The 22,619-nt window shown below is 43.8% G+C and overlaps 1 protein-coding gene and 2 pseudogenes across 8 annotated transcripts in view; 1 reads left to right on the top strand and 2 right to left on the bottom strand.

The window, feature by feature from the left end:
- NPEPPS (aminopeptidase puromycin sensitive) overlaps positions 1–4,298 on the top strand; it is a 106,286-nt gene extending 101,988 nt beyond the window's left edge. For all 7 annotated transcript variants that reach the window (XM_078374269.1, XM_035301381.3, XM_035301378.3 and 4 more), the window contains 2 exons: positions 204–251; positions 2,789–4,298. In XM_078374269.1, coding sequence (XP_078230395.1) covers positions 204–251; positions 2,789–2,941 — 201 coding nt within the window. In that variant the 3' untranslated portion in view covers positions 2,942–4,298. The remainder of the gene's footprint in view (positions 1–203; positions 252–2,788) is intronic.
- A 4,541-nt stretch (positions 4,299–8,839) lies between these two features.
- LOC144582675 (high mobility group protein B2 pseudogene) lies at positions 8,840–9,862 on the bottom strand (annotated as a pseudogene).
- Positions 9,863–17,836: 7,974 nt separating this feature from the next.
- On the bottom strand, positions 17,837–19,385 carry LOC103793291 (ELAV-like protein 1 pseudogene; annotated as a pseudogene). Its single transcript, XR_013535888.1, has one exon. The product of XR_013535888.1 is annotated as an ELAV-like protein 1 pseudogene (transcript).
- Positions 19,386–22,619: the final 3,234 nt, after the last annotated feature.

The following is a 22,619-nucleotide window of genomic DNA, read 5'->3' as shown; positions in this document are numbered from 1 at the left end:
ACACCCACACGTTGAGGTCTTTGCTCTTTAAGTTTCCTTAAATAGTTACTGGCTTTATTAAACGACTTATCCATCTCCCATCACACATCCTTTGCCACAAACTGAAGTTGGGAGAGAACCGAATGATTTGTTTTTAGGGTGAATGGAAGTTTGTTCCCAGCATCTTTTAGTTTCACTTACTATTTAAAACCATTGTTTTGCAGCTATCAGTTGAGGGATTTGCAGTTGATAAAATGGCTGGAGAGGTTAAGGTAAGGAAAATACTGTTTACTCTTCACTTTTCAACCTAGTAAGTAAAAACAATAACATAATTATAATCATACTGTTGGGATAATGTACTGTAGCATTTCCATGTTTCTGCTTAGAGAAAGACATCATGCAGGCTGTACAGGCCTTAAGAATTTCCTAAAAATGGCTGGGCGCAGTGGCTCACTCCTGTAATCCCAGCACTTTGGGAGGCTGAGGCAGATGGATCACCTGAAGTCAGGAATTCAAGACCAGCCTGGGCAACATGGTGAAACCCCGTCTCTACTAAAAATACAAAAATTAGCTGGGTGTGGTGGTGTGTGCCTGTAACCCCAGCTACTCAGGAGGCTGAGGCAGGAGAATTGCAACCTGGGAGGTGGAGGTTGCAGTGAGCCGAGATGGCACCATTGCACACCTGACTGGGTGACAGAGCAAGACTTCATCTCAGAGAAAAAAAAAAAAAAAAGAATTTCCTTAAAATGGAAAGCCTTCTATTGGTTTATAAACAAGGCAGTGACTTGATCTGATTTATGTTAAAATTTCATTCTGGCTGCAATGTGGAGAATAGTTTGGCATGGGGAAGAGAAGATGTTGGGAAGCTAACTCTCCCAGCAAGAAGGATGGAACAGCTTACAGTAGGGTAGTGGTGGTAGTGGGGGAGATAGAGTAATGAAGGAGACTCAGGAGCTTGAATTTGTTAACCATTAATTCAGTAATATTTATTGATTGGCTTCTCTGTTGTGAGCATATCTGGGAGAGGAAGAAAAAAAGAGTCAGGATAATCCCCAGGTTTCTGGTGTGTAAATGTTGGTACTACTTACTGAGATGGAATGGCATGAGACTTGAGGCCGTGAGCACTGAACCATGATTGGGAGCCTTGGAACAGTAGCAATTGTCATCTGTGTAAATAAGGTGATTGATTTCTAAAAGGTCTAGGGTTAATCAGATGGATTAGTCATTATGTCTTTCACACCTGTGGTGACTAATTCACAGGAAAAGTCCCATCATTTTGCCAGTTAGTGTTTAAAAGTTGCTTTGTTTTCTGTGAAACCAGGTATACTCCATTAGAAAAGCTTATTCAACTTTTAATCATTAAGCATTGTGATAAATTATAAACTTAGAAATTGTTTTATGGTATCAAAAATGTTGGAGTCCTGTAATTCCAGCATTTTGGGAGGCCAAGCCTCCGGGAGGATTGCTTGAGCTCAGGAGTTCAAGAACATTTTGAGCAACATGGTACGACCTCATCTCTACAAAAAGGAAAAACAATTAGACAGGTGTGCACTCCCAGGCTGCGATGAGCCATGATCACATCATTTTACTCTAACCCGGGCAACAGAGTGAGACCATGTCTCAAGACTATGGGGTGTTAAATTAGGGCACAGCAGCAATTTAAACTTCCTCATATTATTATACCTTACAAAGTTAATCTTTATTTGAAGCAGCCAAAATGTGTTGAGTCCTTAAGTAGTCGGTGCCAGGTGTTTTGTCAAATGTTTTATGGATTGTCTCTTTAATCTTTTGGAGTAAATATTTTCTTTTCTTTTTCGAGACGGAGTTTCGCGCTTGTTACCCAGGCTGGAGTGCAATGGCGCGATCTCAGCTCACCACAACCTCCGCCTCCTGGGTTCAGGCAATTCTCCTGCCTCAGCCTCCTGAGTAGCTGGGATTACAGGCACGCGCCACCATGCCCAGCTAATTTTTTGTATTTTTAGTAGAGACGGGGTTTCACCATGTTGACCAGGATGGTATCAATCTCTTGACCTCGTGATCCACCCGCCTCGGCCTCCCAAAGTGCTGGGATTACAGGTGTGAGCCACCGCACCCAGCTGGAGTAAATATTTTCTAATAGATGAGAAAACTGAGACTTAGAGCAGTTAATTTTCTCACAGTTAAAAGCTACTACATGACCAAGCCTCTATTCAAGTTCCAAGTCTTCAGTTCAAAGACTGTATTTACCATTACATAATTAGCCTAAAAGAAAAGCAGTAGGTTCTGTCTCCTTACTATTAACTTTTGATGAGGTTGTTAAGCATATAATATTTAAGGGGGGAATTATTTTTTTTTTTTTGAGACGGAGTTTCACTCTTGATACCCATTGCTGGAGTGCAATGAATGGCGCGATCTCAGCTCACCGCAACCTCCGCCTCCTGGGTTCAGGCAGTTCTCCTGCCTCAGCCTCCTGAGTAGCTGGCAAGCACCACCATGCCCAGCTAATTTTTTTTGTATTTTTAGTAGAGACGGGGTTTCACCATGTTGACCAGGATGGTCTCGATCTCTTGACCTCGTGATCCACCCGCCTCGGCCTCCCAAAGTGCTGGGATTACAGGCTTGAGCCACTCCACCTGGCCTAAGAGGAGAATTCTTTATGCAGGTCCAAGGAGTTGCTTGTTTTCTTTTAGCCTGAGGGTGGCAGTGATAAATTCTCATTACTGAAGCTTATGCATCCTTCATATAGACCAGTGGGGTATTTTTTTATAACCTGTAATATAAACTTCTTATTATTGCTAATAATGATCTGCATTTTGGGTTGTTTTCCCAGGCTTTCTTCGAGAGTCACCCAGCTCCTTCAGCTGAGCGTACCATCCAGCAGTGTTGTGAAAATATCCTGCTGAATGCTGCTTGGCTAAAGCGAGATGCTGAGAGCATCCACCAGTACCTCCTTCAGCGGAAGGCTTCACCACCCACAGTGTGAATCCTGAGGTGCCGCTGCTGCAGTTCTGCTGCTTCGCTGCAGGGATAAGGTGGAGCTACCAAACAGCTGATTTGTATGCCACGAATTTGGAGTCTTCTTTCAAACCAGTGGGGGTTGGACAATGAATGTAGTTAACTGGTTCCTGCTCACACTCCAGAATTAAATTCTATTAAAAAAGGAAAATCAGCAATTCAGCAAAAAATAAATAAAAAAATGTAAATATGATAGTAATAAAATAGAGCATAACGAAACTGTGAAACTTTCTGAAGCCTTGTCAGTGGTTAAAAGTATTTAACACTCTCCTGTTAATGACAGATGTTCTGTTTTTATAACTTACCAAAAGGAAACTAGAGGCTTCTTGGTGAAGAGAATTTTTGTGAAGTGGGTTCTGCAAACAGCTTACAAGCCAAGGGTGGTGTCCACTTCTGGGAATGGTTAAACTCAAAAGGCCAATAGCTGGTATAACATAGTTGGAGTCAGTGCATAATTCCAAGTGTTTTTGTTTTTTTGTTTGTTTTGGCATGGGGACTAATCAGGAAGATATATTTTCCTGCATAACTCAATCTGAACCAAGGATTGTAGTTTTCCTCCTTGCCTTCCCTCTGTGTGACCCCTTGGCAAAAAAAAAAAAAAAAAAAAAAAGTTAAAAAACCCTACCCTGTTCTGGTTTTTTTCCTCCCTTTAGTTCCACCCCCAACCCCCATTCCCCCCATCCCCCGGTGTCCTTCTTAGAGATAAATAATAAGGAAACATCTTTCATAGCCACATTAAATAAGAGAAACTGATATACATTGTTTTTTTCTTTCTTTTTAAAGATGACTTATAAGAACCCTGAAATGCATATAGGTGAGACAATAGAAATAAAAAGATCTTCAGCCAGGCCTTTCTGAAGGAGTTATTCTGCTAAAAAAGGTCTTAGTTGTCTGACAAGCCAATTATTGAACCTCCTCATAACAGTATCAACACTGGCTTCTCCTGGTTCATTTTCTGCATGTGAGAAGTCAGTGGTAACTGCTGCAGGGCTTATGCATTAGTGGTAACTGGTTTAAAAACAAAGACTATAAGCCTGTGTGTGCGCCACTGTTTGCTTCAACAGTATATCCTACTAACAAGCCTCACCTATTCAGTCCAGTGAATTTTAAACCTAAATCTCATTCCCCTCCTTTTTCCCTGTACTTTTTTTCTTAAAAAAATTTTTTTTGTGTTATTAACAGAAATTCATATTTGGTGTGGCTTAACTGTATTTCAGAAGGTCATCAGATTGTGAGACTGCTTCCTTGAAACATTTTTGTGCTATTGTTTTAAAAAAAATAAAAATTAAAAAACAGTTGGCGTTAATAAAAATGTCAATGTGAAATTGATGTCCTGATTCATTTTATTCTCTGATAAGAAACTAAAAACTTTCCAATCATTCAGTGGGCTTATGTGAAGTTATACTATAATAGGATTTTTCAAATTCAAGAAAATTGGGGGTGGGGGGGAAGAAAAATAAATAAATAAATAAAAAGAAAATCCAGTTCCTGTCCTAATTTATAGATACTGACAGAAAAATCCTGAGATTCATTCTAAATTAGTTCTAGATTCTCAAAACTCTCAGAGACTCACAGTCAGCATTCAGCAATGAACCTGAGACTTCTCAGTCCTGTGTTTTGAGGCCCCCTAGTCCAGGCACCATGCTCAGGGCTGCCCTTAAGCTCTCCAAACATGTGCTTAAGGCACCAGTGAAGTAGGGGCACCAAAAAGGCTGAGGAAAATGCAGTTTTGTTTTGAGACGGAGTTTAGCTCTTGTTACCCAGGCTGGAGTGCAATGGCACTATCTCGGCTCACTGCAACCTCCGCCTCCTGGGTTCAGGCAATCCTTCTGCCTCGGCCTCCTGAGTAGCTGGGATTACAGGCACGCACCACCATGCCCAGCTAATTTTTTGTATTTCTAGCAGAGACGGGGTTTCACCATGTTGACCAGGATGGTATCGATCTCTTGACCTCGTGATTCACCCACCTCGGCCTCCCAAAGTGCTGGGATTACAGGCGTGAGCCACTGCGCCTGGCCTGAAAATGCAATTTTAATTGAAGAACTCAGAATTTTGCAATCAAATTCTGGAAACAGGTTATTTTAGTTTTGGCATACAAGTGATTTTTATGTGTAATAAGTAGTTTGAATTAAGTTCGGGGAAAGGTTATACTGCATGTCTTCCATTTCCCTTTCAGAACCCCTCTTCATCCACTCTGGACTCCAGCAGGTGCTTGCCCACATGCTGCATGAATGGCTCATTTGCCCTCTAACTTCAGCTTGTGTTTATCCAATTAGTCATATCCAAAGATATGAGGGAAAAGATGGTCAAAGTATTCTGGCTTTCTCATTGCCAGGTCACATGGGTTGTCTATATCCCTTTACCAAAGACCACAGCTCCCATCAAGTAGCCCCCTCAAGCTTCTGGTTCCTCTTTGCTCCTTCACATCTAGGACAGAAAGGAGGACTTGGAGCCGAGGAGCAGTGGCCATGCCTGTAATCCCAACACTTTGTGAAGCCAAAACGGTGGATCACCTGAGGTCAGGAGTTCAAGACCAGCCTGACCAACATGGTGAAACCCCATCTCTACTCAAAATACAAAAATTAGCCAGTCATGGTGGCTCATGCCTGTAATCCCAGCTGCTCGGGAGGCTGAGGCAGGAGAAGCGCATGAACCTGGTAGGCAGAGGTTGCAGTAAGCTGAGATGTGCCATTGCACTCCAGCCTGGGCAACAAGAGCAAAACTGTCTCCAAAAAAGAAAGGAAGACTCAGGCTGGGCAGGGTCACTCACATCTATAATCCCAGCACTTCAGGAGGCTGAGGTGGACAGGTCACCTGAGGTCAGGAGTTCGAGATAAACCTAGTCAACATGACAAAACCCCATCTCTACTAAAAATACAATTGGCTGGGCATAGTGGTGCATGTCTGTAATCCCATCTCCTTGGGAGGCTGAAGCCAGATTATTGCTTGAACCTGGGAGGCGGCGGAGGCTGCAGTGAGCTGAGATTGTGGCACAACAGAGCAGGACTCTTTATCTCAAAAGGGGGGGGCGGGGGGAGACTCACTCACCATCCCTGGAGTACGCCATTATTCTTTGCTGGCTTCCCTGAACTCTGTCCATGTCTTTATAAATAGTCCCTAAACATTACTCAGTTTGAGTGTGTGTGTTCTCTTTCCTACTAATACCTTGAGCGATCTGGCACAATAGCCCTGCTGCTTTGGGTCTCTAAAGGTTTTCATCCAGCCTTTTCTGTGTCAGATGTTTTGTCTTTCAAATAGCTCCCTATCAACCGGGCATGGTGGCTCAGGCCTGTAATCCTAGCACTTTGGGAGGCTGAGGCAGGCGGATTGCCTGAGCTCAGGAGTTTGAGACCAGCCTGGGCAACACAGTGAAACCCTGTCTCTACTAAAGTACAAAAGAAATTAGTTGGGCATGGTCGTGTGCGCCTGTGGTCCCAGGTACTCAGGAGGCTGAGGCAGGAAAATTGCTTGAACCCGGGAGGCAGAGGTTGCAGTGAGCTGAGATCGTGCCCCTGCACTCCAGCCTGGGCGACAGAGCAAGACTCTATTTTTTCAAAAAAAAAAAACCTCCCTATCATATGTTATGCATACATTTTACAGATGAGAAAGCACAGTCAGAAAAATTAGGTAAATTAATACAGCAAAATAACTATCAGAACTAGTGATCAAGCCAGGCTTGCTAGTCTCTAAAGGCTGTGGTCTTCCAGGGAACTGCCATGTTTCCACAATTAAAAGATCATACAGTTAGAGTGAGCCAGATAATAGCGTAAAAGCTTAATGATTTTTTTTCCGAATACATTTTGGTTACAAATTTTAGTGGAAATCAGAAGGTTTGGAAGAAACACAAATATGTTAATGCCTCCTATGGAGAGTTTTACATTAATTTTCTTTTTGAGACGGAGTTTCACTCGTTACCCAGACTGGAGTGCAATGGTGCGATCTCGGCTCACTGCAACCTCCGCCTCCTGGGTTCAGGCAATTCTCCTGCCTCAGCCTCCCGAGTAGCTGAGACTACAGGCATGTGCCACCGTGCCCAGCTAATTTTTTGTATTTTTAGTAGAGACGGGGTTTCGCCTTGTTGACCAGGATGGTCTCGATCTCTTGACCTCGTGATCCACCCGCCTCGGCCTCCCAAAGTGCTGGGATTACAGGCGTGAGCCACCGCACCCGGCCCTACATTAGTTTTCATTACTGAGAATCAGTAAAGCCTTTTGGAACAGTGGGCAGTGGTGGGTGAATTCTCAACTTGCAATTTCTAAGGATAGGCTTTAGGGAGCAAGGAATAAATCTGTTGTGTACAATTTGGGGAGGACTGAGAGGAGTTCTATAGCTCTAAATAGATTCTCCAAAGTCTATTTTGGAAAAATAGGTGCCCAAAAGGTACCAGAATTACTAGAAAGATGTCATGAAGCCCCATGTAAGTGCTAACATTTTTTGTTTTTGTTTTTTAGCAAGTCATTAAATAAAAGCAAGTGGGCTGGGCGAGGTGGCTCGCACCTGTAATCCCAGCACGTGCCAAGGCAGGTGGATTACCTGAGGTCAGGAGTTTGAGACCAGCCTAGCCAACATGGTGAAACGCCATCTCTACTAAAAACACAAAAATTAGCCAGTGTGGTGGTATGTGCCTATAATCCCAGCTACTCAGGAGGCTAAGGTGAGAGAATCACTTGAACCCAGGAGGCAGAGGCTGCAGTGAACTGAGATCACACCACTGCACTCCAGCCTGGACAAAAGAGCAAGACTCCCTCTAAAAAAAAAATTATTGCTGGGAGCAGTGGCTCACACCAGTAATCCCAGCACTTTGGGAGGCAGAGGTGGGTGGATCACAAGGTCAGGAGTTCAAGACCAGCCTGGCCAACATGGTAAAATTCCATCTCTACTAAAAAAAATACAATTAGCTGGGCATGGTCGTGAGCACCTGTAATCTCCACTACTCAGGAGGCTGAGGCAGGAGAGTTGCTTAACCCAGACCCAAGAGGTGGAGGTTGCAGTGAGCCGAGATCACGCCACTGCACTCCAGCCTGGGGTACAGAGCAAGACTCTGTCTCAAAAAATATATATACTAATTAATTTTAAAATGAATAAAAGCATGCTTTTGGTAATATATTTATACTGCTGAATCTATACTTAGCATCATTCTTGACTGAGTAATAAATTGCCTGATAGAATTGAATCTCTTCCTTTTGCTAGATACTAGTTTTAGGATTTCAGAGTTCGTTTTTTTATAAATAAGACTATTTGTGACAATGCAAAATACCCACCCAAGAAGGACCATACCTTCTTGTGCCAACCCTGATGCAAGCAAAGTGACTAAGGTGTTTGGTTTCAAATGCAAGAATAAGAGCCTTAATGTTGACAAAACATTGGGCCAACAACTGCCTTCTCTAGGAAACCAAATCAGAGGACTGGCTGTTCTACCAGTTTGATAGCCAACATTCTGATAGGTGACTATGTCAGATGAAGGAAAGTCAAGTGAGTTGTTAAGTCCATTTATTACTTTTTTGTTTTGTTTTGTTTTTGAGACACAGTCTCACTCTCTCATCAGGCTGGAGTGCAGTGGTGCAACCTCGGCTCACTGTAACCTCTGCCTCCCAGGTTCAAGTGATTCTCCCGCCTCTGCCTCCCAAGCAGTAGGGCCTACAGACATGCGGCCACCACGCCCAGCTAATTTATTTTTTATTTTTTATGTTTTTAATATACATAATTTTATTACAACATTTTTTTTCTTAAAAAACAAAAGGCAACATCCTAAAAAACCAAAAATTTACTGATACTAATTCCTACAAGTTTGCTGTGCTACCATACACAAGTCAAGAAATTTAAAAAACCATTAAATATTTAGAAACATTCAACATCAGAAGCTGTAAAATCTAACTGTATGTAGTAGCCCATCAAAAAGCTACAACCTGCATTTTTTAAAAAGTATTTTCTCTACAGAGAATCTTATCAGCTATACAAAAATCTGTACATTTTTATACTGAAGCTAATATTGAGCTGCACTTGAATTCACATTCTTAGCAAAACAATTGCCTGAGCACACAAGCACACTCCACACTCATCATTAAAGGATAGCCATTTATTCTTCATCTTCTCCTCTTCCTCATCATCTTCATCTTCTTCCTCCTCCTCATCTTCTGGTTCATTCTTCTTTGAGCCTGTTGGCCTTTCTGATTCATTCTTCTTCTTTGAGCCTGTTGCCAGGGCCTTTCTTTCCTGCTTCACTTTTGCCCTTGGCACGATATGCAGCAATATCCTTTTCAGAATTCTCCTTTAGCTTAGCTGCTTTCTGTTCATATGGTTGTTTATCTTTGGCTGACTGCTCAGACCATATTTCACCCAATTTCTTTGCAGTATCCCCAGTGGATAGGCCTGGATGTTCACTTTTGATCTTTGGGCAATGTTCAGAGCAAAACAGGAAGAAGGCAGATGGTGGCCTTTTAGGAGCATTGGGATCCTTTTTCTTTCCTTTCTTATCACCTTTGGGAGAGACGTAATTTTTCATCTCCCTATCATAGCGAGCTTTGTCACTTTTCGCCATATCTTCAAACTTCGACTTCTCCTTTGCAGACATGGTCTTCCATCTCTCCCAACACTTCTTGGAGAATTCTGCAAAATTGACGGAAGAGTCCGGGTGTTTTGATTGTGCTCTTCCCAGCAGGTATGCACGAAGAAGGCGTATGAGGACATTTTGCCCCTCGGCTTGTTGGGGTCTCCTTTACCCATAGTGAACAGAACGGCGTCCATCTGGTATGAGCTTTTCCTCAGAGTCCCGCAAAGCGGCCGGACACGACTAAGACGTTTCCCTCGCGGGGCTCTGGCATGAACTCATTTTTTTTTTATTTTTAGTAGAGGTGGGGTTTCACTGCATTAGCTAGGATAGTCTTGATCTTCTGACCTCGTGATCTGCCCGCCTCGGCCTCCCAAAGTGTTGGGATTACAGACGTTAAGCCACCACGCCTGGCCTGTTACTGCCATTTATAAAGAACTCTGCTCGTGTGACGCCACTGCAAGTCTCTGGCAGCTGTAGCTTTCACTACTGAGCTCTGCTTCCAACACTGGGGAGGAATTAGCAGAGAATGAACATAGTTTACTATCATGATCTGTGCTTTCTCAGGGAGATTGTAGCAGCTAACAGCAGATATACTATACATCAATTAAGATGACTACCAGAAGAAAAAAATAATCCTTGCCATGGTTTAATTGGCAGTACCAGTGTGGTCCTCTGAGACATCCCCTTACCCCTACTCTAACCAACTTTAATCTTCATCATAATTTGACAAATTTTACAGAGTATTACATTACACTGCAATTTTGGGCAACTCTTAATATGGCACTGATTACCTTGCATTATTTGTGCTAATCTGGACATTTTCTTCCTTAATATTTATTAGTTTATAGTTTTAAAATTAAGAAGTTAAGTGGCTCATACCTGTAATCCCAGCACTTTGTGAGGCTGAGGCAGGTGATCACTTGAGTTTGAGACCAGCCTGGCCAACATGGTGAAACCCCATCTCTACTAAAAATACAAAAATTAGCCAGGCATGGTGGGGCATGCCTGTAATCCCAACTACTAGGGAGGCTGAGGCAGGAGAACTGCTTGAGCCCAGGAGGCAGAGGTTGCACTCTGTACTACTGCACTCCAGCCTGGGCAACAGAGTGAGATCCTGTCTCAAAAAAAAAAAAAAAATGTTACATTTTTACCAATCTCCTAACAAATTACTGTTTATCAAAGAACACTGTATCACTAACCCCTGTTTATTTAATGTGTTATTTTTCATGAACGTAATACATGTTGTATTCATTTTCCAAAAATTGAAGGAAAAAAATGACTCTCTTCTTACAAACTCATCTTTTTGTTTTAGATGGAGTTTCACTCTTGTTGCTCAGGCTGGAGTGCAATGGTATGATCTTGGCTCACTGCAACCTCCTGCCTCAGCCTCCCAATTAGCTGCGATTACAGGCACACACCACCATGCCCGGCTAATTTTTTGTATTTTTAGCTGAGATGGGGTTTCACCATGTTGGCCAGGCTGGTCTTGAACTCCTAACCTCAGATGACCCCCCCAACCTCGGCCCCCAAAGTATTGGGATTACAGGCGTGAGCCGCCGCACCCGACTGTTTTTATACTCTTATGCATTTTGAGCATTTTTTTTTTTTGAGATGGAGTTTCGCACTTGTTACCCAGGCTGGAGTGCAATGGAACGATCTCGGCTCACCGCAACCTCCGCCTTCTGGGTTCGAGCAATTCTCCTGCCTCAGCCTCCCGAGTAGCTGGGACTACAAGCACGCGCCACCATGCCCAGCTAATTTTTTGTATTTTTAGTAGAGACGGGGTTTCACCTCGTTGACCAGGATGGTCTTGATCTCTTGACATCGTGATCCACCCGCCTCGGCCTCCCAAAGTGCTGGGATTAGAGGCTTGAGCCACCGCGCCTGGCCTGCATTTTGAGTATTTTTAGTAATGAAGATAAGCTATGCCTTCTTCACTTGTCTGTCCATGTAACCAGCACCGTTTTCAGTCTTTGCTGTATGAAGCTAAATGTGCCATGCTCACCCGTGCCCTAAGTCATGAAGCTCATCACCAAAGACTACTTGTGAACAGTCACAGCTGGCAAATGCATACCTTGAGAAGTGTTTCTTGCTTCGAGCCATTGGTTCATGAGTGTTTTCCAGCCTGACTTCCTGATGTTAAATGCCAGTTTTGTGGAGTGCACACATTTGAAGAATGTGGCTTTAAGCTGCTGGCTCAATTAGTTTAAATGGCTCATGTAATGAATCCACTCAATGTTCCTTCCTCACTGGAGGTGTGAACTGCACTATATTTGGAACTAACACTTGCAATCCTATACACTGTTGCCTGGGTGTTAAGCTATAATTTTGGTTAATATCACCATTAACTAGATTCAGGAAGTTGTATGATGATGAATTTCACAAAGATTCTGGTGAGATGTGACTGGTTTGAAAAAAGGGGGGGGGGCCGGGCGCAGTGGCTCAAGCCTGTAATCCCAGCACTTTGGGAGGCCGAGGTGGGTGGATCATGAGGTCAAGAGATCGAGACCATCCTGGTCAACATGGTGAAACCCCGTCTCTACTAAAAATACAAAAAATTAGCTGGGCATGGTGGCATGTGCCTGTAATCCCAGCTACTCAGGAGGCTGAGTCGGGAGAATTGCTTGAACCCAGGAGGCGGAGGTTGCAGTGAGCCGAGATCACGCCATTGCACTCCAGCCTGGGTAACAAGAGCAAAACTCCGTCTCAAAAAAAAAAAAAAAAAAAAGAAAAAGAAAAAACGGGGGGGATGAGGGTGCTCTTCTCATAGATTCCCGATGTGTGCGGACCTCAGCTTGCTGTTGAAATGAGGCCACATGTTCCTCCCACTGGGGCTTGCTTACCTGCTGATGCCTGCCATGCCAGCCTGAGCAACTGTGTTGTCATCCTGACTCCTAGGTTTGCTCCCATTAACTTGGTCTACACCTCACTGCTTTTAACAAATAAAACAAATGTGCCATCCATCCAGAAATGACCCAAGTGTGCACTAAACCCAGGAAAGACCTGCGACAGGAATAATCTAGGTAGCTTTAAATGTCCCTGTTCTCTGGGATCCACCCTTGGCTATCCCCAGTAAGATGCTGGACAAAGAGTCTCATTGGTATGTGAGCATCATAGAAGCAACAGAAGGCTGGTGAGAAGAGGACCAGCCTTTTCTAGTCATTATCAAATAATACAGTGGCACCGTGCTCCACCCTCACAAGCTATTTGATGTGACAGGTGTGCATTTTGGCCACTGATCCAAAGGCTCTGGTTATCAAAGAACCTTGTCAGAAAAACCCCAATGCATTAAACCTGAGTGCAGTATTCAAGGCAAGGTTCTGATGGATTTGTTCAATGGCTGTGGGAATCAGACGGCAGACAGTAGTTGCAAAAGCTTTTAGTGCAAAAGGAAATGCTTATTATACTAGGCATTGAGGCTACAGTATCAAATAAGGTAGACTTGGTCTCTGCCCTAATGGAGCTTACGATCTAGCAGGGATAAGAGATACCGAATGAGTAATTTTAAGTGTGCCAATTCCGGAGTGGGAAGTTTAGTATGCTATACCGGGCAGTTCAAAGTAGCCTGAAGGTTCAGGAAAGTCTCCCTGGAAGAAATGTTGAACTGAAACCTGAAAGATGAGTAGTTGCCAGCCAGGCAAAGAGGAAGAAAAAGTGTACTTATTAGAAGAAACAGCATGTGCAATGGGCCTGTAGCTAGAAAGAAGCAGACCTATTTAAGAAAGCAAAAGATGGCTGGGCACGGTGGCTAATGCCTGTGATCCCACCACTTTGGGAGGCCAAGGCAGGCAGATGACCTGAGGTCCTGAGTTTGAGACCAGCCTGGCCAACATTATGAAACCCCATCTCTACTAATAGTAAATTACAAAAAAAAATTAGCTGGGTGTGGTGGCAGGCACCTGTAATCCCAGCTACTCCGGAGGCTGAGGCAGGAGAATTGCTTGTACCCAGGAGGCGGAGGTTGCAGTGAGCCAAGACTGTGCCATTGCACTGCAGCCTGGACAAGAGAGAAACTCCATCTCAAAAAAAAAAAAAAAAAAAAAAAAAAAAAAAAAAAGGCAAAAGAAATCCAGGAGAGGCTGGGTGCAGTAGCTCACATCTGTGATCCCAGCACTTTGTGAAGCTGAGGTGGGAGGATCACTTAAGCCCAGGAGTTCGAGACCAACCTGGGTAACATAGTGAGACCCAGTCTCTACAGAAAAAAAAAATTAGCTAGGTGTGGTGGCATGTGCCCATAGTCCTAACTACTTGGGAGGCTGAGGAAGGAGGATTACTTGAGTCCAGGAAGTTGAGGCTACATGAGATGTGATCTAGCAACTGCACTTCAGCTTGGGCGATTGAGTGAGACTGTCTCAAAAAAAAAAAAAAAAAAAAAAGATACTCAGCCAGGTGCAGTGGCTCATGCCTGTAATCTCAACACTTTAGGAGACCGAGGCAGATGGATTACCTGTCAGGATTCGAGACCAGCCTGGCCAAAATGGCAAAACCCTGGCTCTACTAAAAATACCCAAAAATTAGCCAGGTGTGCTGGTGCACGCCTGTAGCCTCAGCTACTCAGGAGGCTAAGGCAGGAGAATAGCTGGAACCCAGGAGGCAGAGGTTGCAGTGAGCCAAGATCGTGCCACTGCACTGCAGCCTGGGCGACAAGATCAAAAAGACTCCATCTCAGAAAAAAAAAAGAAACTCAGGATAACAGAAATAAAGAAAGCTCTCAGGAAAGTGGTATAAGAGGGGTCTGGAGAGGTAGACCAGGGCCAGGCAGGCAAGAACGTGGGCCTTGTTAAGGATTCAGAACTTGGCCAGGCATGGTGGCTCACATCTGTAATCCTAGCACTTAGGGAGACAGAGATGGAAAGATCACTTGAGCCCAGGAGTTCAGGACCAGCCTGGGAAACACTCCGTTCTCCTAAAAAGGTAAAAATATTCAGAACGCTAACTAAAAAACAATGGGAGAACATCAGATTCCTCATCTGTAAAGTGGGAATAACAACAGCTATCTCATAGTTACCAAGGAGAAAAACGAGAAGAATACAAATAAAAAGTCTTTTGTAAGTTATAAAGCATTATAGAAACACTACTAAGATATTATTAGTAATAACAAGTTGTACTGCTTTCTTAATAGGACCCAAGAGTTCAAACCACCTCCTAAAGAGAATATGAAATACCCTCTAAAACCCTGACCTACTCCAGGGAGCCGACGGAAAAGTCGTAAGTTTATTTCAGTTGGAAATTCCAGTGTTAGGCTTATGAAGGCTGGGGGTGAATGGAGCTGTTTGGAGCAAGATCACACCATTTATGGCAATGTGGAGTTCTCAGCTCTACACCAAATCCCCGATACTGCTTCCAGAAAAGATCGTTCTGCCTCCTTCTCAAACCCGCCAGAGCAGAATCACCAAAACATTCTTGCCTCTTAATTTCTTTTTTTTTGAGATGGAGTCTTGCTCTGTCACCCAGGCTGGAGTACAGTGGTGCGACCTCAGCTCACTGCAACCAGCCCTGACATGCCACTGTGGAGAATGTAATGGTTCATTTTGGGCCATTTCCTCTCTGCCTGCAAAATATGAAACATGACCTAAGTACAGGAGGGCAGAGCTTCTGCCCAGATAGGTATGTGATTTAGCACCCACTACCACAACCTCTTGTTAGCTCCGAGTAGAACCAGACACAGTTCTTCTACAGAGAGATCAGTGACTACTCTAAATGTTCCACAGTACTACACCCCAGAGGTTGCAAACTTGCATTTTTTCTTGACCTATAAATGCTTTCAAAATATTTTTGAAATTTTATTTATTTATGTTTTCTCATGTGGCCAGTATGTGGGAAGGTCACAAATCCTCAATCTGCTTGAAGATTTATAAGCCAGCTTTTTTTTTTTTTTTTTTTTTTTTTGAGACGGAGTTTCACTCGTTACCCAGGCTGGAGTGCAATGGCGCGATCTCGGCTCACCGCAACCTCTGCCTCCTGGGTTCAGACAATTCTCCTGCCTCAGCCTCCTGAGTAGCTCGGATTACAGGCACGCGCCACCATGTCCAGCTAATTTTTTGTATTTTTAGTAGAGATGGGGTTTCACCATGTTGACCAGGATGGTCTCGATCTCTTGACCTCGTGATCCGCCTCGGCCTCCCAAAGTGCTGGGATTACAGGCATGAGCCACCGCACCCAGCCTTACATGCCAGCTTTTAAAACTCAAGGTATTTTAAATAAAAATCCAAATTACTGGCTTTTCTTGAAAAATCACCACCGGTGACGGCAGCTCATGCCTGCAATCCCAGCACGTTGGGAGGCCAAGGTGGGATGATTGCTTGCTTGAGCCCAGGAGTTCAAGACCAACCTGGGCAATACAGCACAACCTCATTTCTACAGACAATTTAAAAATTAGCCCCAGGGTTGGCTGGGCACAGTGACACAGCCTGTAATCCCAGCACTGGGGAGATGGGAGTGGGTGGATCATCTGAGTTCAGGAGTTCGAGACTAGCCTGGCCAACATGGTGAAACCCCATCTCTACTAAAAATACAAAAAACTAGCTGGGAGTGGTAGTGCACGCCTGTAATCCCAGCTACTTGGGAGGCAGAGGCAGGAGAACTGCTTGAACCCAGGAGGTGGAGGTTGCAGTGAGCTGAGATCACACCACTGCACTAGGGAAGGAGCAAGACGCTTCCAAAACAAAATTAGCCAAGTATGGTGATGTGTGTCTGTGGTCCCAGCTACTCGGGAGGTTGAGCTGGTTATATAACATTCAGTCACTTACACAGCACTACCACATCCTTGTGGTCTGTACTGTGGTTGTTTTTTATCATTTCTTCCACTCTCCCATGTATACACACACGTATGTATATACAAGTACACACATATGTACACACATCTATACACACATGTATGCACACACATATAAACACGTCTATAGTGCACACACATATGTATACACATGTACACACACATATATGTAGATATGTATGCTTTTGTCCACAACTGTTTTGCTTAGACTCATTTTCTTATAGACTTTTTTTGAGACTGAGTCTCCCTCTGTTGCCCAGGCTGGAGTACAGTGGCATGATTTCAGCTCATTTCAACTTCTGCCTCCTGGGTTCAAGCAATTCTCTTGCCTTGGCTCCCCCAAGTAGCCGGGATTACAGGCACTCACTCACCATCACGTTTGGCTAACTTCTTTGTATTTTAGTAGAGATGGGGTTTCAACATGTTGGTCAGGCTGGTCTTGAACTGACCTCAAATGATTCACCCACCTCAGCCTCCTAAAACACTAGGTTACAGGCATGAGCCACTGTGCCTGGCTTTTTTTTTTTTTTGAGACAGGGTCTCCCACTGTCACACAGGCTGGAGTGCAGTGGCACAATAATCGCTCACTGCAGCCTCCACCTCTTGGGCTTAATCGATCCTCCCACCTCAGCCTCCTGAATATCTGAGACTACAAGCGCGAGTTACCATGCCCAGACTAACATTTTAATTGAAACACTTATTAATTTAATGCTTCAATTTTTTAAATTTAAATTTTATTTTTTTCGAGCAAAACAAAATCAAATTTAATGGTCTTAAATACAAAAGTAAAAACAAACAAAAAACACAAAAAAGCAAAAGAAAATTAACAGAACAACCCAAAATGTCAAGGCAATTATGAAGAGAACTTTGAGGGCTAATCTTTAAAACTACAAATCAAAGGTTTTGGTTAATAGATAACTGGCAAGAAGTAAGTAGTTTCCTGCTGAGTGTTCATACAAAAGCAAAATATCAAAACAAAATCCGACTAAAATAGAAAAAGGTCTAAGCGCTCACAAGAAGGGATGCGAGAAATACGATGCTCAAATGTTTGTTATTAAAAAACAGAGCTATCTTACACCTCCAAGCTATGTTAAATGCTCTTAGAAACGGGAGAAATGGTCGTGAACAAGAGTATCCAATGTGGGGGGTGCCATGCATGCAATGTGTGGACAGAAACTCGGGGCGTCAGAGTAGCAACACATCTTCAGGCGTGCCTGGAGCTTAGATCTGACTCTGGAATATACTGGAGTTTCCCTGAAACTCTTTGGTCCATTCCCATTGATGCCTGGGCTTACAAAACACGTTTGTGTCCTTCTCTGGAGGGCCCGGCCTGGCATGTGGCCCTGGCCCCAATGGTGGCCCATGTTGGACGGGCCCGCCGCCATACCCAGGACCACTCGGCAGAGCCCGGGACTGAGTGAGCAGGAAGTGGCAACGGGACCTGCTTGGAGAAGCAACTTCCTGTCAACCAAAGCATACACATTGCTTAAAATGGTGAAGCAGTTGAGAAAACGCACACTCAGCATCTGTCTAACATCTTCAGATTCAAAACTAAAACTAAAAGGTGATTTTTTTTTTTTTTTTTTGCTACCCGGTCTGTGGAGACACTGAATGAAACACGTGTTAGACAGTCTTAGAGGTTAAAGCATGCTTCAGGTTCACTACCATCCAGAAGGACTGGTTAGTCAATGCAGTTCTACTTAGATTTCTGTTTAATAGATACCTTGAAGGAAATAACTTACGAATCCTAAGATTGGTCTAACAGTGTGGGATTTCAAACATTTGAACATGTCAGTTGCATCCCAGAGTATAAAAGCCTTCTCACTTCTCATTCAAAGACAAATCCTTGTGAACATTGGCACAAAAGGAGTTGTACACTAACAAGAAAAGTTTCAACACCTTCACTCTTATCTATTCCGTACCAAAAAAAAGCATGAGCGAGTTATCTGTGGGACTTGTTGGTTTTGAAGAAAACCTGTAAGATCTTGTCTCCCAGGTAGTAGCCATTCAGGCTTCTGGCCATCGCGGCTTCTTCATAGTTTGTCATGGTCACAAAGCCAAACCCTTTGCATTTGTTGGTGCTGAAGTTGCAGATCACTTTCACATTGGTGATGGCACCAAAGGGGCCCAAACATCTGCCAGAGGATCCCCTCATTGGCGTCCTGCCCCAGGTTGTAGATGAAAATGCACCCGTCTGAAGAAGCGTTTCCGGGCACGTTGACGCCAGAGAGCCCACTCATGTGATCGACGCCCATGGGGGAGAACCTGAATCTCTGCACCTGGTGGTGAATGGGGCCTCCAAACCGTCGTGCTGGCGAGTGGTATAGCTGCGAGAGGCGAGAGGAGTGCCACATTTTTGTTCTGGTTGGGATTGGCTGCAAACTTCAGTGATGGGCTCAGAAGAACCTGGGGGTTTAAGACCATTGAAACTGGTAATTGCCTCTTCTGCCTCCAACTGTTTGTCAAATTGGATAAATGCAACCCCTCTGGACAAACCTGTGGTCTGATCCACGAGGGCCCTTGAGTTGATGATCCGCGCAAACCGAGAGAACATGTCCTCTACGTCCTTCTGGGTCATGGCCTGCGGGAGCCCGCTGATGTACAAGTTGGCATCTTTGATGATCTCTGAGCTCGGGCGAGTGTATGACACCTTAATGGTTTGTGACTGGAGCCTCAGGCTGGTTCAGCGTGTTGATTGCTCTCACTGCATCCTTTGCAGTCATGTAGTTCAGAAAGCCATAGCCCAAGCTGCGTCCTGCTACTTTATCCCGAATAAGTTTTGCAGATTCAGCTTCACCAATGCTGCTGAACAGGCTTCATAACTCATCCTGGGTCATATTCTGAGGGAGGTAGTTGATGATCAAATTCATTCTCCCAGTGTTACCCCTGCAGTCTTCAGCCATGTGGTCTTTATAACCATTAGACATTGTATTTTTCAAAAATCTGGACATGGGCGGGTGGGCGGCGGTGGCAGTGGCTCCTCCTCAGCGCGCACAACCCGCTCTGGCCCAAGGCCTTGCTTCAATTTATTAACTAAATTTCATTCATTCAATTTCTAGTTAACCAAAAGAAACCCAGGATAGCTGGAACAAAGAGGACTCATGCAGGCTGGAGTGCAGGCAGGATGGTTAGAAAGGAAGCAGCCACCTTGGACCATAGAGAGGAAAGCCCATATTATGCTGGGGTTGGTGGAAACTGATATACTCTGTTTATGTCTCTGTAAATATTATCCACAGCTGCAAAATTTAGCCTACTATGATTATGTTTTCTTTGATAGTTTTAAAAAAAATCTTGGGCCAGGCATGGTGGCTCATGCTTGCAACCCTAGCACTTGGGAAGGCCAAGGAGGGTGGATCACCTGAGGTCAAGAATTTGAGACCAGACTGATCAGTATGGAGAAACCCCATCTCCACTAAAAACACAAAATTAGCCAGGTGTGGTGGTGCGCCTGTAATCCCAGCTACTCAGGAGGCTGAGGCAAGAGAATCACTTGAACCTGGGAGGCGGAGGTTGCTGTGAGCAGAGATTGCACCATTGCACTCCAGCCTGGGCAAGAAGAGCGAAACTCCATCTCAAAAATAGAAAAAAAAAAATCACATGGAGTCAATTATACATAAATACAAAATTAGGACTTATCTGCTTAGTTTTCTATGTTCCAATCATAAATTTATTCTCTATCATTCACTAAAAGTGCTGATTTTTCCTGTATTCATTGCATCTTCTTTCTTGGGTATCTCCCTCCTGGAGGCTTCTGTCCTCTGGCCCCAGTCTTACTGATTGTTCCCTAGGCCTGCAGCCAGGCCAGCTATCAGTCTAGGATTTCCCTTCATTATCATCTTAGAGACCTTCTTATTTCTCACCTATATTGAAATATCCTGTTGCCTGGATCCCATGTCTTCCTGTTTCTGGGTTTATTCTCTTATTCTGGTGTACCATACCCTCTAGTAGTTTCCTGATAAAGGGTGCATGGATAGGAAATAAGATGTCTCGTATCTGAAAATACTTTTTTTTATTATTTTTTTGAGAGAGGGTCTCACTCTATCACCTATGTTGGAGTGCAGTGGCATGATCATGGCTCACTGCAGCCTCGATCTCCCTGAGCTCAGGTGATCTTCTGTGCTCAGTCTCCCAAGTAGCTGGGACTCCAATTGTATGCCCCTTTTTTTTTTTTTTTTTTGTAGAGATGGGGTTTCACCATGTTGCCCAAGCTAGTCTTGAACTCTGAGGCTCAAGTGATCCATCGGCCTTGGCCTCCCAAAGGCTTGAGATTACAGGTATGAGTCACTATACCTGGTCTTGAAAATATGCTTACTCTACTGATCCACAATTTAAGTAAGTTATTTATTTATTTTATTTTTGAGATGAAGTCTCACTCTTTTTGCCCAGGCTGGAGTGCAATGGTGTGATCCTGGCTCATGGCAAACTCTGCCTCCCAGGTTCACGTGATTCTCCTGCCTCAGCATCTGAAGTAGCTGGGATTACAGGCTCCTGCCCCCTTGCCTGGCTAATTTTTGTATTTTCAGTAGATGGGGTTTCACCATGTTGGCCAGGCTGGTTTCGACCTCCTGACCTCAGGCAATCCATCTACCCTGGCCTCCCAAAGTGCTGGGATTACACGCATGAGCCACCGCACCTGGCCTTAAGTAATTTATATCATAAATCACTGGAAAGCATTCCTACATTATCCTTCAGCATGGCTAATAAGAAGCATGATGCCATTCTCACTGCTGTTCCTTTGAATGTGACCGGCTTTTTCTCTCTAGGTTTTAGGATCTTCTGTTAACTCATTGATCTGAAATTGCATGATACGTCTTTGAATGAACGCTTTCATCCATTATGTTGTGTACTCAGTGGGCCTTTCATTTTAGAAATCTAGGCCATTCAGGTCTGAGATGATTTCTTGAATTTTTCCTTCGATGATTGCTTTCCCTCCATTTCTCTATGTTCCATATCTCTGTAATGATTATTTATTTTTTTGAGACAGAGTCTCACTCTGTCACCCATGCTAAAGTGCAGTGGTGCCATCTGGCTTACTGCAATCTCCGTCTCCCGAGTTCAAGTGATTCTCTTGCTTTAGCTCCTAAGCAGCTGGAAATACAAGTGTGCACCACCGTGCTTGGCTAGTTTTTGTATTTTTAGTAGAGATGGGGTGTCACCATGTTGATCAGGCTGGTCTCAAACTCCTGACCTCATAATCCGCCTACCTCAGCCTCCCAAAGTGCTGGGATTACAGGCATGAGCCACGGCACCCAGCCCTCTGTAATGCTTCTTAATTGAAATTAGTCTTACTGGGCCTTTTAGCTTTTAAAAAATTTTTTCCAGCTTTTGGGGTTCTTTTAAAAAACTATTTTCTCAATTTTATCTTCCAACTCATTGATTAAAGTTAATGGTTATCATATTTTAGATGTTCTATTCTCCAATGTTCTTTTTTAAAAAGAACCTGTTCTTATTTCATTGACACAACGTTGTTATAGCTCTGAGAAAATGTATCCTCTATTTAAAGTTTAGATTTTGTTTTGTCCTGTTCTAGGCACCATAGCTGGGCTTACAGGCGCACCACCACCCCTGGCTAATTTTTGTATTTTCAGTAGAGATCGGGTTTTGCCATGTTGGCTAGGCTGGTCTCAAACTCCTGACCTCAGGTGATCCACCCGCCTTGGACTTCTAAAGTGCTCGGATTACAGGTGTGAGGCACTGCACCCAGCCCAGATAAATTTTTTTTTAATGGGCAAAATATTTAAACAGATACTTCACAAAATAAGATAGCTGAATGGCCAATAGACTAGTAAAAAATGTTCAACATCATTAAATCATCACAGAAATGCAACTTTATTTATTTATTTATTTTTTGAGATGGAGTTTCGCTGTTGTTACCCAGACTGGAGTGCAACGGCACGATCTCGGCTCACTGCAATCTCTGCCTCCTGGGTTCAAGCAATTCTCCTGCCTCAGCCTCCCGAGTAGCTGGGATTACAGGCATGCGCCACCATGCCCAGCTAATTTTTTGTATTTTTAGTAGAGACGGGGTTTCACCATAGTGACCAGGATGGTCTCGATCTCTTGACCTCGTGATCCACCCGCCTCGGCCTCCCAAAGTGCTGGGATTATAGGCGTGAGCCACCAGGCCCGGCCAGAAATGCAAAGTTAAACCATAATGAAATACCATGACTAGAATGGCTAAAATTAAAAAGACTGACATATCAAGCGTTTATGAGAATGTGGAACAAATAAAACTCTCAAACATCTGTGGTAGAAACGTACAGTAATAAAGCAACTTTGGAAAACAGTTTGGCAGTTTCTTATAAATAAATGCATGCATAC

This window comes from Callithrix jacchus, chromosome 5 (genome assembly GCF_049354715.1).
Source record: "Callithrix jacchus isolate 240 chromosome 5, calJac240_pri, whole genome shotgun sequence".
NCBI lineage: Eukaryota > Metazoa > Chordata > Mammalia > Primates > Cebidae > Callithrix > Callithrix jacchus.
Note: the sequence above shows the minus strand (reverse complement) of the source record. Positions and strands in the feature narration are given on the sequence as shown.